General features: G+C 41.9%; 1 protein-coding gene across 4 annotated transcripts in view; it reads right to left on the bottom strand.

Annotated features, from left to right (window-relative positions):
- MAPKAP1 (MAPK associated protein 1) overlaps positions 1-15607 on the bottom strand; it is a 231594-nt gene that overhangs the window by 46064 nt on the left and 169923 nt on the right. For 3 of the 4 annotated variants that reach the window (XM_082842752.1, XM_082842753.1, XM_082842755.1), the window contains one exon: positions 14012-14119. The exons of the other annotated variant lie outside the window; for it this stretch is intronic. In XM_082842752.1, the coding sequence (XP_082698878.1) occupies positions 14012-14119 (108 nt within the window). The remainder of the gene's footprint in view (positions 1-14011; positions 14120-15607) is intronic. 4 annotated transcript variants of the gene reach the window in all.

Below are 15607 nucleotides of genomic sequence, written 5' to 3'. Positions count from 1 at the left end.
CAAAACTCCACCCAGGCTAGCTCAGATTCCACCTCCTCTTGAACTCCATGGCAGCTGGTTTATAATGGACTTGGAGCCAGGGAGACCTGGGCTCAATTCCTGGCTCTGCCTCTAACTTACTGTGTGATATTGGCCAAGTGACTATTTCTCTCAACCCCAGCATCTGCCATCCACAGAATACCAAAACATATTTAGAGAATCTAGTATGTAATACGCTTAATAAATAGCAGTCATGATTATTTTTATTCTCCTGTCACAGTGGATCACATTTAGGCTTGCACTAGAATTGCTGAGTGGTTGCTGTGTCCTAAATTGGAAACTTCGTGAGGATCAGTAAAGTCTCTTATTCATCTCTACATCTTTTCCTGCAAGCAGTACAGGTAACTGGCATGCTCTCACTAAATTCTGCTAAATAAACAAATCAATCAATAATAATAACGATAGCTAGTACAGGTGAGTACTCATACATCAGGCATGGCGCTGAGCGCTTCACACATGCATTTAAGTCTCAAGACAACCTGGTAGGTGGGTCCTATAATTTTCGTATTACACAGATGAAGAAGCCGAGGCTCTGAGAGGCAAAGTCACACGCCCAAGGTCACATAAGCAAAGCTAAACTAACTCTCGTCACCCCCCATGCCTGAGTTTGAAATGTGGTCTTCTGAAGGTGTGGCTGCTGGTGGGAGGGAGTATCTGTCTAGAAGAGGCCAACCAGAGCGGGGTGCCCAAGGCCTTGTGATGAGTACACAGAGACGGTTCCACAGGGAGACCACGAGAGAACTCCTTGGCACAGAGTTGGAGGAATGGAAAACTCTAGATTTGGGCATAAAACTGGGAAATTCTCTATGCCTACCAATTACACACTTTCCTTCCCACAGTTATTCCTTACAAGGGAGGCTTTTAAGGCAAAGTTGTTTTCTGATGCCTTCACATTTAACTAATTTATTAGGAATTGTGCGTTTTATTTCCAAACACTACACCTATTCCCAGCTTGGACCATTCTAGCACCTACAAGGATGCTTTCCCCTTGGTAAGGCTGCAGCCTCGGCCTTAACGGGCCAGTCACCGAATGCCTGTGACACAGTCCCACGTGTTGACCTCTCCGCCCAGGTCACCCTTCTTCCCATTGCACTCCCTCCTGGCCTTTTTCTCCAGGCCTCCTCCCCATCCCTCTGATGAGCTTGGCTCAAGTGACATTCCAAGGAACCCTAAGTCTAGCTCAGCTCCGTCTGTCACTGCACCCTGCATTTCCCTTCAGGTTATTTATCACAGATAGTAATCGTCTGTCTCCACCACTAGACTGTAACCCCAAGAGCAGAGGCAGAGTAACTGCTTTACTAAACACCAGAGCCCAGACCCTGCTAGTGCTACCACGCACAGAATAAAGCAAGAGCTCAATAACAATTTACTGGATGAATACCGAGTGCCATATCCCCAGGATCAGAGAGGTGTAGTGACTTAACCAACATCACATTGCCAAGACTAGCAAAGTTGCACTCGACATCTGCAAGGGTCATTTGGTAACCCTATTTGCTTTCTCTGGAACACCTGTGATTTTGGATACAGATGCTGTGATCATGATCGCTACTGTCTCCAGAGTAATGTCCACATCGCAAGCCAAGAGGCTGGCTAGAAATTAAAGTTTCAAATAGTTATTCACTTTCTCCAAATATACCTTTTACTAAAACAGAGCTGCCAAGATGTGTTTACTTTTACTTTAGAACTTTTTAAACTGAGAATTTTGGAGAAATACTAAAATCCTTTCATGTTTTAAATCATTTAAAGCCATCTTTTCTCAGAAAATGCCATTATGAGATACAACTCAGCTTAAGAACTTCTGTTTTCTTTACCAATTAGTATTTTCTAAATATTGCAGGTATTTGATTTGGAAAGAGGTAACAGCTCATTATGCTAAAATGCCAATTATTTTAAAAAAACCACACTTAAGAGTTTTACGTTTTATGAGGTTGGATTAAAACTAATTTAAAAATTACTATAATGTGACATAATTCTTTACTGAGCAATTTCAATGCCAGCTGCTAATAAAGCATCTTAGATGCTTTTAGATAAAGTGGTGCATAAATATGACTGGAAATTGATTTAGCTTCTTGCAGAAGCTACTGAAGAATGACATATTTTGTTTAATACACCAGCTAATGTAGTCCTAAAAGCTCAAACAAGTGCCAGTTTTCACTCCTAAATTTGCTGTGCGAGATTAATGAAAACTTTATATTTTGCTGAAATGTTAATAATGGGCAGATGAGATGATAGGATTTTAGTAGAGGTCTTAAAGCTATGGAATAACCAGCAAGGCTTGTCAGTTTCCTCATATTAATTTTGTTCAAGACTTATATAGCTGGAGCTGGCTCAACACATTAATGCTTCTTGCATTGACCTTCTACTCTCTGACAGTGTAAATTCATATCCCATTTAAGGATTTAAGTCCCCTTGATACTTGGGTGAGTTCTGAGCCTTGCCCCAGTTGACAAGGGGTGTGTTTACTTTTACGGTCAAAAGGGCAGCAGCACCGGGGGAGCAGAGAAGGAAGAAATAGTCCTGCACTCACCTCTGATACACGCTGCTCACCCCCAAGCAGGTTATCTGCTGAATGGGAACAACTTCTGGTTTTGGAGTTCCAGTGCCATTTCTCAAAGTAGGCTCAGGAATTCCTCTGCTTGGAGGGGACGTGTCTGTGTGTACAGATCAGTCAGCCATGAAACCTGCAACTACTGTCCCCATGCCTGCAGTGTGCTAGACTGGGAAGGGACATTGATGAAGATAAGGCAGGGTTCCCGACCTTCAGGAGCTTACAAATTCACTACAGAACACCAAGAAAACAGGACAAGGCAGAGAGAAGTGCCCAATAAATGATGCATGCAACAGACACTTAATCTAAAGGCACACATCTGAAGCAGAGCATTACAGCAAAAGCATTTTCTTTTCTTTTTTTAACCGGGAAAGTTCTGACTTTGCATTTTTACTGTTTGTATCCTTCTGGAAAGGGGTGAACCCAAACACACATGAAAGATGTTTAATACTGCACCACAGTGCATATTAAAAATATTACTGTACTATCAACTTCACATTCCAAAACGACTTCTGTTAAGAGAAGACATTTTTATCTACTCGAAGTAAAAAATAGAACCAGAATGTCTTAAAAATAAACATATTAAAAAAAACCACTCCCCAAACTGTTAATTTAATTGAAATATAACCCTTTGGTATTTTGTTAAATTAGCAATTAAAAAGGTCACAAGCAATTAAATGAAACAAAAGCCACACTGTGTTCATCTACATTAATGCTGAATTGGGTCTCCTCATGAATGACAAGATAAATTGTAATGGTGCCTTCAAAGACTTCACAATGTATTTTGTCAAAGTCGAGAGTGTTAATGTCTCTATGTGCCATGGATTACCATAATGTATTGTGTCAAAACGCTTGAGCTGCAATAACTCAAAGATGTATTGCGATAGATCAAATTTTTTGGGGGGGGGCCTAAAAGTGACTTGAGCACCAGAGCTCAAACGGACTGACAACAGGCTCTGGAAGGATGACAGAGAGCACGTTCATGATACAGAAAGCGCTGGGGAACAAGCAAAAAATCCAAGAGAGGAAGGAGCGTAGCTGTCTGGAGTAAGGAATCAGGAAAAAAGGAAACAAGGAGTGGCACCTGTCTTAATGGCAACACCAGGCCAGGGAAGAGGGAGCAAAGGGAAGCAGAGAGGAGGGGAAGGAGGAGGCTGGCAGGGTGTAAGGGCTGCACCGAAGAAAGAAAGAAGAGGTACTGAGAGAGAGCCGGGATGTGGCCCTAGGGCTTAATAACACTGGAAGGAACCTGGAACATCGAGTTCAGAGATGTGGATTCAAATCCTAACTCTTGACACCGTGGGTCAAGAGCAGGTCAAAAACCTTGCCCAAGATTCCACTGTTGGAAAGAGGCGGAGCTGGGACAGATCTATCGGACTCCGGAGTCATGTTCCTTCTCCTGCCCCTCCAGTGTCACCACATTCCTACAAGCAGCAGCAAGGACAGGGACTGTGTGGGTAACTGTAAACTCTAAGTCAGTGGTTCTCAAAGTGCAGCTCAGGACCCCAGGTGTGGGGGGAGGCGGGTCCATAACCTCAGTACTATTCTTATAATAATAACAGTAAGACATGATTTGCCCTTTTCATGCCTAATATCTTACAAGTGCACAAAGTATTAAAAAATTTCATTGATATGTTTCTGATTCCACATTGCAACCAACCTTTAGGAAACTATCACTTGAGTTTTGGTATAGCAACAAATATTAATATGCACTATTATCTGAAAAGGCTACTGAAATACTCCCCTTGTTTCCAACAACCTATCTATGTTAGCCAAATTTTCTTCATATACTTCAACCAAAACAATGTATTGTAACAGACTGATTGCAGAAGTAGATATGAAAATCCAGGTGTCTTCTATAAAGCCAACATTACAGAAATTTGCAAAAATAGAAAGTACTGCCCACTGGTTCAGGAGATTAGTCAATAACTTATCTTCCTGGTGGAACAAAAATAAATGCTTTTCAGAGAAAGGAAAACAAAAAAACAAAACAAAAAAAACCCCAAACCAAAATAAAAGAGTGCTCTTATCATTAAATTTTTAAAAGAAAATATTTTTATTTTATTTTTAAAAATTTTAATAAAAATGTTATTTATGTTCACATAATGGATTTACCATTATTTTTAATGAATTCATAAATATTTAAAAATCTCTCAGTTTTTATTCCTAATAAATAGATATAACGCAATAAACAAAAGCTCTTTGAGGCCCTCAATAAATTTTAAGAGTGTAAAGAGGTCCTAAGACCCAAAAGTTAGAGAACTGCTGCCTTTATTGGTTCTTATGCCATGTTTTCATTGTTCCTGGATGCCCATTTGGACAACCATGATGGGACAGAAAAGTGCAGTTACAGCTCTGTGTCTGTATTACATACCTGAAAACAAACACAAAAACAAACAGAAAGCCTGTACACACATTGTTAGAGAGATAGGCTTGTTTGCCACATGATCAGATCAAGGCTAATTACAACTAATATTGTTTAAGAAGCATTTTCATATACTTCATGATTTCACTGGAACTGAGGGAGATACTTACAGGTACATACGTGACTGTCTTTCAGACAAATGAACACTGATGATTAAATCAAAGCTCAGATGAACTCACTGTACGCCTCTGGAAGATGTCTTATGTTCATAGACACAAACTACATGGAACATCAGACTTCATTGTATGGTTCAATGAGTCTCACGCCAAGTCTGAAAGGGCTAATCTAGGTATAAGTTAAAGCAACTTCCGTCTTCCATCTCCAAAAAGATCTACGCCAAGTCTAGAACTCAACTGGAATTTCGAGGGCCTTTGCTACATCCTTACCTCATAGGTACACTCTCTGTAGCAATGATGGCCCTGTTGACCATTCCTCCCAAGTCCGCAAACAGTCACCCAGCACCAATCGTGTGCCAGAGCTGTGCTAGTGCTTCAGGAACACAGGAGGATGGCAGCAAGTGTTTGCATTTGGCTGGTGTAAAGAGTCTATGACAGGGAATAGTAGAAAATAAAATGGTGGGGGGTGGAGGGGGAGAAGTCTTCAGAGATAGGCACTGACAATCTCAGGAGTCAGCATACAGTAAAATACTGCTGTGCAAACAGCTGAATGAAGAGTAAACAAAATACCTTCTGCCCCATTCTATCGTGCAGCCTTATTGCTACTCCCCACATAGAACAATGCCTTTTTCAGCTAAACTGGATTTTGTTCACATTATACCATCTGGCCAGAATGTCCTTTCCACTCTTTAAAATTAATACACTTCAAGGTCTAGTCCAAATGGAATCTTTCCTGATCCCTTTCCTGAAACCCTGTCTCCCTTTGTTGAAGGCTCTCATGATAAGTCTCTTACACGATAAGCATCTGTACTCCCCTTCTGGACCATGGGCTCCTTGGAGGCAAGAACATTCCATCCTACAGAGCACACAGTAGATGTTCAATAAATGCTGTTGGCAGCCTGAATGAGGTTGATGCCACACAGGTTAGCCATAACAGTACCTGAGTTTGTACACCATCCCTTGTATTTACCTTGGTTATTAGAACCTAACACACCATTCCTAGTTTTCAATTCAGATGCCCTACCAGACAGGGATCCTGCCTCAACAACAACTCCAAGAGCAATTAACATTTACTGAATGCTTACTATATATGCCAGACATTATGCTCAGCACTTTAAATATATTATCTCATTTAAATTTCTCACTGCTCTTTTAAGTTGGATAATATTATCTTCTTTCTACAGGTGAGAAAAATAAGGCTCAGAATGTCATCCTGCTAGTATAGCCATACAACTAATACAAGCTGGAGTTAGGAAAGGAACCCAGGTCTAATTCCAAAACTGTGCCCTTAACCACCACAAAACTCCTTGGGTAAAATGCTCCTTGGATGGGCTGGGAATGTACAAATCCATGGGCCATAGCAGTATCTAAGGAGAACACAATCACACCTGCCTTTGCCAGAACAAACAATCAGGGATAAAACCTAACTCCCTCTACTCCTTCTGAAAGACTCAAAGCTAGATGTGTGAGTGAGTCACGAAGGAAAAACTCTCCTTTAGCTTTCTACATCCATCACTTTTTTTTTTTCCAAAGGCCGTTTAAATCCCCAAAGACTCATAAGCCCCAAACTTCTCTTCTATTAAACACTTCTCTTTGGCTACTAGTCATTTTTGCTGGTCTCTAAAAAATAATCCATAAGTGATATACTATAAATGTACACACGCGCACTTGCTTGCCCCTCTGCGGTAATCTCTTCAAAGCCGTCAGGGTCGTACTGTAGGATACACCCTTCACTGAATTTGCCATGCTACAGCCAGGGTAGGGATCCTTGCTGTCAGTGCCTAACTGATTAAACTCTTGGAGTCAGAGCCTTTCCACAGGGAGATTTCAGACCCTCAATAAATCAGGATAATCTTGTTTTATGAGGTGATCAGAAAGAAACGATTTCTGGTTTGCAGAATTTCTAAAGAGAGCGGATCATGGAGGTGGGAAGGTGGGGGTGGGGGAGGTGTCAGCTCTGCATTCAAGCTCCTGCCTGTCCCCCAGTCTCATCTTCCAGCACTCTCTCCCTTGCTCATTTCATTCCACTCCATTCATTCATTCCCAAATATACCTAGCTCTTTCTCAAGACCTTCGGACAAGTAGTCCCTTGGCCTGGAACATTCCTCTTACTCATTAGCAGAATAACTCCTTTTTATTCTTCCTCAAGGAAGCTTTCTTCTCCCATTCTCACCAGCTCCAGGCCCCTGCTATATACTCTTTTATACCCTTCACAGCGCTCATCACAACTGTGAGCTCCATGATGCAGGGGCTGTGTATCCTCTACTGCGCCAGCACAGCGACTGGCCCAGAGGAGGGGCCGTCAATATTTGGGGGATGAATGAACAAATATGTGTCTAGGGTGAAGCCTGTACAGGATGAAGCATGACCATTCAAGCGTCTGAACCACTGGCTCATTACAGGTTTGCCTGGAAGTTAGGTTGATGTCAGAATTCCCATCACTTCCTTTTCCTCCATTGTGTCTTTGCCCCTGTTCAAAACACAGGAAAAGTAACGGAGTCTTCTTAAGAGCCTGGGCATTTTGGACAATTTACATGACAAAATATCTAAGAACTGCAACATCTGATCAACACCAAGGCATCTCTCTCTCTGACTCCAGAGTCAGAGAATGAGGGCACACATGCTGGAAGAACCCCTCTTCCCATCAGGGGAGTCACTGCAGAAATGTCACCCGATGCATTACCAAACCATTAGTCAGGGGCTACAGGGCAGATTCTAGGGCCAGGAGCCTACCAGAGGGATGCAAATCCCTGTGCCCCCACTTAGAGCCCATACAGGGTTTGTGGCTCGTCAAACATGTTTCCTTACTGCTCTAATGTACCAGTGTATCGCTTAATGAAAGTTCTTAATTGTAATTCAATTAATTACATACACAGAGTCCCCAATTACATTTTCCAATCAGACACTGGCTGTGGTACAGGTCTAAATGCACTTAACCAATTTTAATATATTAAGACCAATTTCCCTTGAATACTAATTACTACCTAATGATAAAATGAAAAGGGGGGAACTTTCAAGAAAGGGGAAGAGTGAAAAATGCAATTCATGTGGAATTTCTCAGCCCACATAGCACAATGCACTCACTAGTGAAGAGTAGGTGTGGACAGGGCACAAATTTGCTTCCAGTTCAGATCAGCACTGTTTTTTGTCCTAGGTATCACCTACCCTTGGTGCAGGCTGTTGCCCAAAGGGACCTGTGGGAAGTCTAAGCGTCTAGAGGGAAAAGGCCAACACACACAAGCGCAGACTAGCCGTGGGGTCTGCGCACAGACACTCGCTTTGTGTCTTGGACACACAAAGCCTGGGAATGGCCAGCTCTTGCATGGGGCATTGCACTTTACCAAGTGCATTTAAGGCACACAATCTCAACTTAATCCTCATAACAGCCGTACAGGGTAGGGATTCCTTCCTATAGGGTAGCCCTACAGATGGGGAAATGAAGCTCAGAGAAGGACTTGCCTAAGGTCACGCTGTGGCTTCAAACATCCTGCCTTTCCCCTACAACACACTGCCAACCAGCCCGCATCAACCAGACAGCAAGAGGCGGAGACACATTGGTATTCTGGCATCGGGGATAATGTTTCTGTTCCATTTAAATTCTGTTAGCGTGCAGCAAGCAGGGAGCTATTATCCAATATCTACTTGAAAAAACTCTCACCCATACAGAAAATTCCTTACAGTGAACACGTTTCCCCCCACCAGAGCCAGACACGTAACTGGCTTTCAGCAGTAATTCAACCTAAAATATGTACCATGAACACCACAAGTCATTTCCATTTGTAAACAGAGTTTATTTGCAGGATCACATTTTTTTTGCTTTTGAAGACTGCTGTTGTGGTACAATAAAAGAGGCTTAAAGCCCTGGTACTTAAGTCACATGATAGAAATTCGAGAGATTAGTAATTTGTAACTGAAGAAGGCAAACCCTCCAGAAGCCAAGTAGAACCACTAGGGAATCTCCAGGGTTGGCAAAAAGAGCACACGCGGGAGGAGGGACTGGCCCACTAAGAATAAGCACCACGAAGAGGAGATGGAAACACACCAGGAGAAGCAGTCATTCACTGTCTACAGTTGCTTTTTTATTTAGTAAATTGGAGGGGGGTGGGGTGGGGGGAGGGGGGAATCCCAAGTACCACCACGAAGAAACCCTTATACCTGAAGATGCTCACCCAAAGCCCAAGTTCCTTTTAAACGGTATCACACACTTGCCCCTCGGTGCCCTAGTGAGCAGCCTGGTGATGCCAGGGACTCAGGAGGCTCCCTCCCTCCCAGGGAATGAACCACACCTGGCCACAGGCACTGGGATGTAGGGGGAACTCAGACCCAGGCCCTGCCCTTGGTGGATGGGGGTGTGTGGTCACAGCCAGTGTGGGAGTAGGCGAATCCATTCAGTGGAATCAGTGATCAGAGAGGGGTAAGGAGAGGGACTCTACCAGAGCCCAGGGAATGGCAGCCAGGTGGTCTGGGGAGGCTTCTAGGAGGAGCTGCCTCTTCTCCTGGGTCTTCAAGGAGAAACTAAAGGAGGCGAAAGAGGCCACAAACTGAGACCCAGAGATATGCTCCCCTGCCACAGTCCAGCTGTCTGGGTGACTGCCCACCTCGAGTTGAAGCTCTTCCTTAGTATAGCCTTAAATTAAGGAAACTTCATGAAGGTACTGAAATAATGGAAGGCCTCCTTGAAAAGGAAAGGAGATCAAAGGAGATTAAACTGATGTTTAAAGAACTGAATCCCCTTTCTATAGCAACTTCTATTTAGGAAACAAAATAATTAGATTCAGCTCTTTCACTAGACTTAATGGACAGAAGACACATTCTTCTAGGCCCCCTAATTATTATTCACGGGATGATGAGCAAATCACCACCTTAAAGGCTCAGTTTCTTCTTCTATAAAATAAAGATGATGACCACTCTAGTCTAATAACAACAGCACCTCTATCTCATTTAATCCTCACAACAACCTTGTGAAATAGATTCAACCACTTCCATTTACACAGGAAACAGGCTCAGAGAGGTGACATGATTTGTCCTATGTCAGAGGCTGCAGTGTCCACCCAAGGTCTGCCTCATTCTAAAGACTGTGCTTTAAGCACTATGCTGAACTACTATGTAGGCACACTTGTGACTGATAAAACAGGGAAGACACAGCGTCTGACACTTTGTGGCACTCCATAAAGCGGGTTCAATTTCAGGTCTATTTTAGCTCTGATGATGGGAAATTCCCAAGTTTCTCTCTGAAAGCTATGGAATCGATAGGTTGCTTCATGCTGCATCTTTCTTCTAAGGCTCTGGATGGGTTATCCACATATGATCAGTGGGTAGAGGAAAAGGTCACTGGCAACATTTGGCAGAAAACGAAACTGAGGTTCAATCTGGTGCCAGGACTTATATAGACACTTGGACAAGAATGGAAGTCTTATAATGTTACATCCTCTCCATAATGTACTCAGGCTTCCTTCTGGTCTGATTCCAGCTTCTAGCAGACAGTTGGCTAAAGGATGTAGGAGATTATCAGACTAGAGTCCAAACTGGAAAGCCCAAGGACTTTGGCTTGTCGTTTTCTTACTTAGGCCAAGATCCAAGCACAAATGCTACTTCTCAGTCCCTAGGCAGAAACTCTTATCATATTAGCTTCATTCGCAAGCTTCTCTCTCACAGTGTACAAAGACAACTGTCATCACCCTTCTTATGACTGAAAATTTAGGTTGTTTTATCAACAATCTCAGGGTGGGCTTCAGGGTCAGATAGCTGACTTAGAATTCTGGTCCTATCACTTACTGATTAGCTAACTCTGGGCAAATCACAACCTCTCGCCACAATTAGAATAGTATCTTGTAAGGTGGTTGTGAAAATTACACAAGAGAGCAAAATGTCTAGCGTGATGCCTTACAATAGAAGGCCTGAATAATTAAAAAAACATCCTTTGTGCGGTTGGTATAAAAAGCCATGCCCTGTCCCCCTGTGGAAAAAAAACTGAAGGGCTTATATCTACTCTTATGGCAGTCTTCTCGATCAAATGTTTTTACTTATAGGTACACCTCTTCTGGGACACCAAAGCACATTTGCTGGAAAGTACCCTGCCTCTAAGTTCTCTGGTCCTGTGACACAGACTTATACATCTGCTCTGGCCCCCACGCTCCTTTCCCCTCCATTCTGCATCACTCCCTTCCCCACCACGCACCTCCTTGTGGGCCCTGACCGTTCTATGATTCCAGACCTCCACATCCATGCCTCATCTGCTCTGTGAGCCACAGAATGCTGCTCTTCTGTTATTTATTAATTACAGTTAATATTTATTGAGTGTTTATTATGTGCCAGGCACTCTTCTAAGAGCCTTATGAATCCTCCTATCAGCCTTATGAAAGTAAATTAACTACCTAAGAGAGGTTAAGTAAATTGTCCAAGGTCACACAGCCAGTAAGTGGCAGGGCCAAAATGTGAACTGAGGCAGTCTGGCTTGATTGCATATTCTCTTAAACACTGCATAATAGATGCTCATAATTTAGTTCCCTTCTAAAATGGCTTTAAGGATAGCAAGCCTGTGCTGATCAAAGATAGCAACAGAAGTGAAGAAAATTCTGTTTTTGAAATATTTTTCTTTGTCTCAATCTAACTTCTTAATAGGTAGCTACTGGGGAACAATATAGGTTCTTGATTGAAATTTCTATTTACAAAAATTTAAAAAATCTTTTCTATAAAAAGAATAAATTGTTTTTATAATTTACTTCCACTTTACAAAGACTAGTTTCAACAGTCTATTGATTCCAAACCATGGACTGCCTGGCACACTCTGTAAATGCTGGTACGGTCTTCTTTCACTAACAAAGTGATTTTGACTCAAAGGCAAGCACTGAAAGTATCTTGCAAATCCTTTAAGATGGGGATGCTGAGGCTGACAGAGGTCATACAACTTAATTAAGACTATGCTCGTACTTAGAAGTGGAGTGACAACAAGAGCTCAGATTTCAAATCTTTATCCACCAATCCTCATAGCTTCTCTTTCCTAGTATAAGAACCTTATCTTAAAAGAAAAAAAAAATGAAACTAAACAAATCTAGGACACATCTAATTTGGAATCACAGTATACTGTGAAATACTATGCAGCAGTTAAAAAAGAAAGAGGTAAATCTATATACGGAATAATATATGGATTGATGTAGAATATGGAGTACTCTCTATGTGACATACTGTTACAATGATAAAAGAAAAATGTAGAACACTGATGACAGTTTGCTACCATTTTGTTTTTAAAAGGAGGGAAGGGCTTCCCTGGTGGCGCAGTGGTTAAGAATCCGCCTGCCAATGCAGGGGACAAGGGTTCAAGCCCTGGTCCGGGAAGTTCCCACATGCCGTGGAGCAATGAAGCCCGTGCACCACAATTACTGAGCCTGAGCTCTAGAGCCCGCGAGCCACAACTACGGAAGCCCGCGTGCCTAGAGCCCATGCTCTGCAACAAGAGAAGCCAACGCATTGAGAAGCCCAGGCACTGCAATGAAGAGTAGCCCCCGCTCGCCGCAACTAGAGAAAGCACACACGCAGCAAGGAAGACCCAACGCAGCCAAAAATAAATAAAATAAATTAATTAAATTAAAAAAATAAAAGGAGGGAAATACGTGTGTGTATATATATGTCTTTGTGTGGGTACATTCATATACATATACAGAATATGCTTGCATGTGCTTAGATGATCCCTGGAAAACCACCAAAATCACTGGGAACAACTGTTGTCTCCGGGAGAGGAATTAGGGGAGAGATGAGAGGCTAAAAGTTTTCACTTTAGATACTTTGTTATCTGAAATTTTTTTGCATGTGTAAGTGTTATATATCCAAAATATATACCAAGATCCTAACAAATAACATTTTATCTTATTCGTATAACATGGAGTCAACATGAAACATTTTGAAACAGAATCCACTAGAGTTACTATATGCAGGACAAGGCCCGTAGTGGGTGATGAGAGAATATTTGCTAAATTAATGAATGTCAACCTGGTATGGGATACCCTCAAAGACTTGACAATCTAGTGTGAGAGACAGACATCAATCAGTCATTGGGAAAAATAAATAATTATAAACAGAAATACATGCAATGAAAAAAAAGTAGTATGCTCTATGATGGAATATAACAGGGGACCCAAAAGAGGAACGGGTCAGGTTTAGGCAATGAGGGGACAGGGAGATCACAGGTGGCCTCTATCGAGGTGACATTTAAACTGAGAAGAAGGATAAAAAAGTTAACCAGAGTAGGGGAAAGTGTTCCACACAGAAGAAACTGCCTGCGTAAAAGCCCTGAGGCAGGAATGATGGAGAGTCGGCTGTTGTGATCACAGTTTTCACATGTCACTCGCCCCTTAAGTCAATAGGAGTGTAGAGGAGAGGAATGGCTAAAATTCATAAGTCTGACACTCTAAAGAGTGAATGAAAGAAATTAACTGAACTTTTAAAGAAGCTTTCTGCATAGCACTAGGAACTACTACATTGCCTCCAGCCAAGAGTATGAATATGGCCAGAATTTTCTAAAACCTGATGACTGAACAGTGATACTGACAGGGCCAGTTGCTTTATATACAATATAGCCTTTGCCACAGAAAAGGCCTCATATTTCTAAACTGTTTCCAGGACTGTTCCTAACTTAGGATGATACAGTTTAACAGATAAATATTAATCACAGAGGGCTAAACAAGATGCAGACCATTTCCCAAAAAGCATGAAATCAATCATTTCACTCTGGGATACAATTCTGGCATGAAGGCTGATGTCTGCCTTGGAAAACAAAGTCACCTCAAATCAGCCTAGGGAGGCCAGACCAGTGAGTATTCCCAAATACAGGACTTTTAAGCATGTTGCAACGGACAAAGCAGGCACGGAGCGAGGAGGCCAACGTACTGTTCTCGCGGACCAGACAGAACTCCCAGGCGCTCTGGCTCTCCAAAGTGCTCTCCAGGTCCACAGCGACATTGGGCTCGCTCTGCTTCTCCAGGCGGTACTGAGGGCCTGGAAGATCAAAGGGGCAGGAGGAGGGGAAGCAGTCTGAAACAGTGAATTTAACATTGGAAAAACACCACACCCCAGTGAAAAGCTGATAAAACATTAGGAAAACACTGAAGTCTGTTTGGGGTCTCCCAATCCAAGAGGGAAGAGTTTGAGTTTTTTTTCCACATGGCTTCACACACTTGTCTGTTCTATTATCAGGTCTATTTTTACTCAGTTCTCCCCAAAACAGGATGAGAGATAGAAAGCTTTTGAGTCAGACTGACTTGGAATCACAATGTGGCTACGATGGTTTCCCAGATATGAGCAGGTACCCTACCCTCTCTGAATCTCTGTTTCCTAATATGTAATGTGCGAATACTTATACCCTGAAGGATTATTGTGAAGATTAGAGATGCTACAGGAAAAATGCTTACGTAGTAATGTACCTGCCTCATAGGAGGCAGTCCTACAAAATTATTTATTAATAATTATTATATGATAATGAATAATCAATTATAAGCAGGAATAAGGTATGTTTAGAACTCGAATATAATGACAGTCCAAAAATGCAAAAAAAATTCTAAAACGTAGATGGGGTTAAAAAATTAATTCCAGGGTTTTGGGTTATGATGACAGAAGGACAAGTGGCTGCTGATTCGTGTTTTTGTTGAAATATTTATGAAAACACAAGAGGCAGAGGTTCAATAATACTGAAAACCAGGAATATCAGTTACCCTGCATCACAAAGGGATTCTGGCAGATCTTAAAACACTGGGGCATTTTATACATTTATTCATGTATTTCTTTGTAAAGCCAAATGACAAATCTTGTTCTTCTCAGATAACACCTAACGGGGTCCAATGATCGGATTCAAAAGACTGCTCCTGTTGTTAATGGTTACTGAAAGATTAGAGGTGTAAGAAACTGGCTTATTATTTTGACTATGAAAGGCCTGTTTGGTCAGACAGCAGAGGTGTGAGAGATCTGATGAAGCATCAGAGGCCTTACAGGGCTTCCAGGTGGAACACATATTTTTAGATGTGTTCCTCAGCTGTCCTCAACTTGTTGATTATTTACATCCAACACTTCTCCTTCATCAGTCTGAGGCATTTCACTCATCTCAAGTCATTCTCCTCCCCCACATTCTAAGTTCATCTGCAGCATTGTAGAGTTTCAGTTCACTTTCATGGTATATTTGATCCTTCCTCTAATTGGTATTTCATTAGCATTTCTGCCAATTATCAGAGTTCTTACATACATTCAGTCCTTTTTACACTACTTACAGGTTTTAAACCTTCACTAAGTTAACAATGCTCAAGACACATACAACTATTTAAGGTAATACATGCTCAGAAGTCTACACAATTCTTATAAACTCTAATACACTGTATTCAGGTCAAGAAGGTATTGTAGTTCAACATTATACATAGTTCAATTTTTTTTTTTTTTTTTTTTGCGCTATGTGGGCCTCTCACTGTTGTGGCCTCTCCCGTTGAGGAGCACAGGCTC

Source organism: Leucopleurus acutus (genome assembly GCF_964270905.1).
Source record: "Leucopleurus acutus genome assembly, chromosome: 7".
NCBI classification, from domain to species: Eukaryota; Metazoa; Chordata; class Mammalia; order Artiodactyla; family Delphinidae; genus Leucopleurus; species Leucopleurus acutus.
This window is presented reverse-complemented; position numbering and strand designations above follow the sequence as displayed.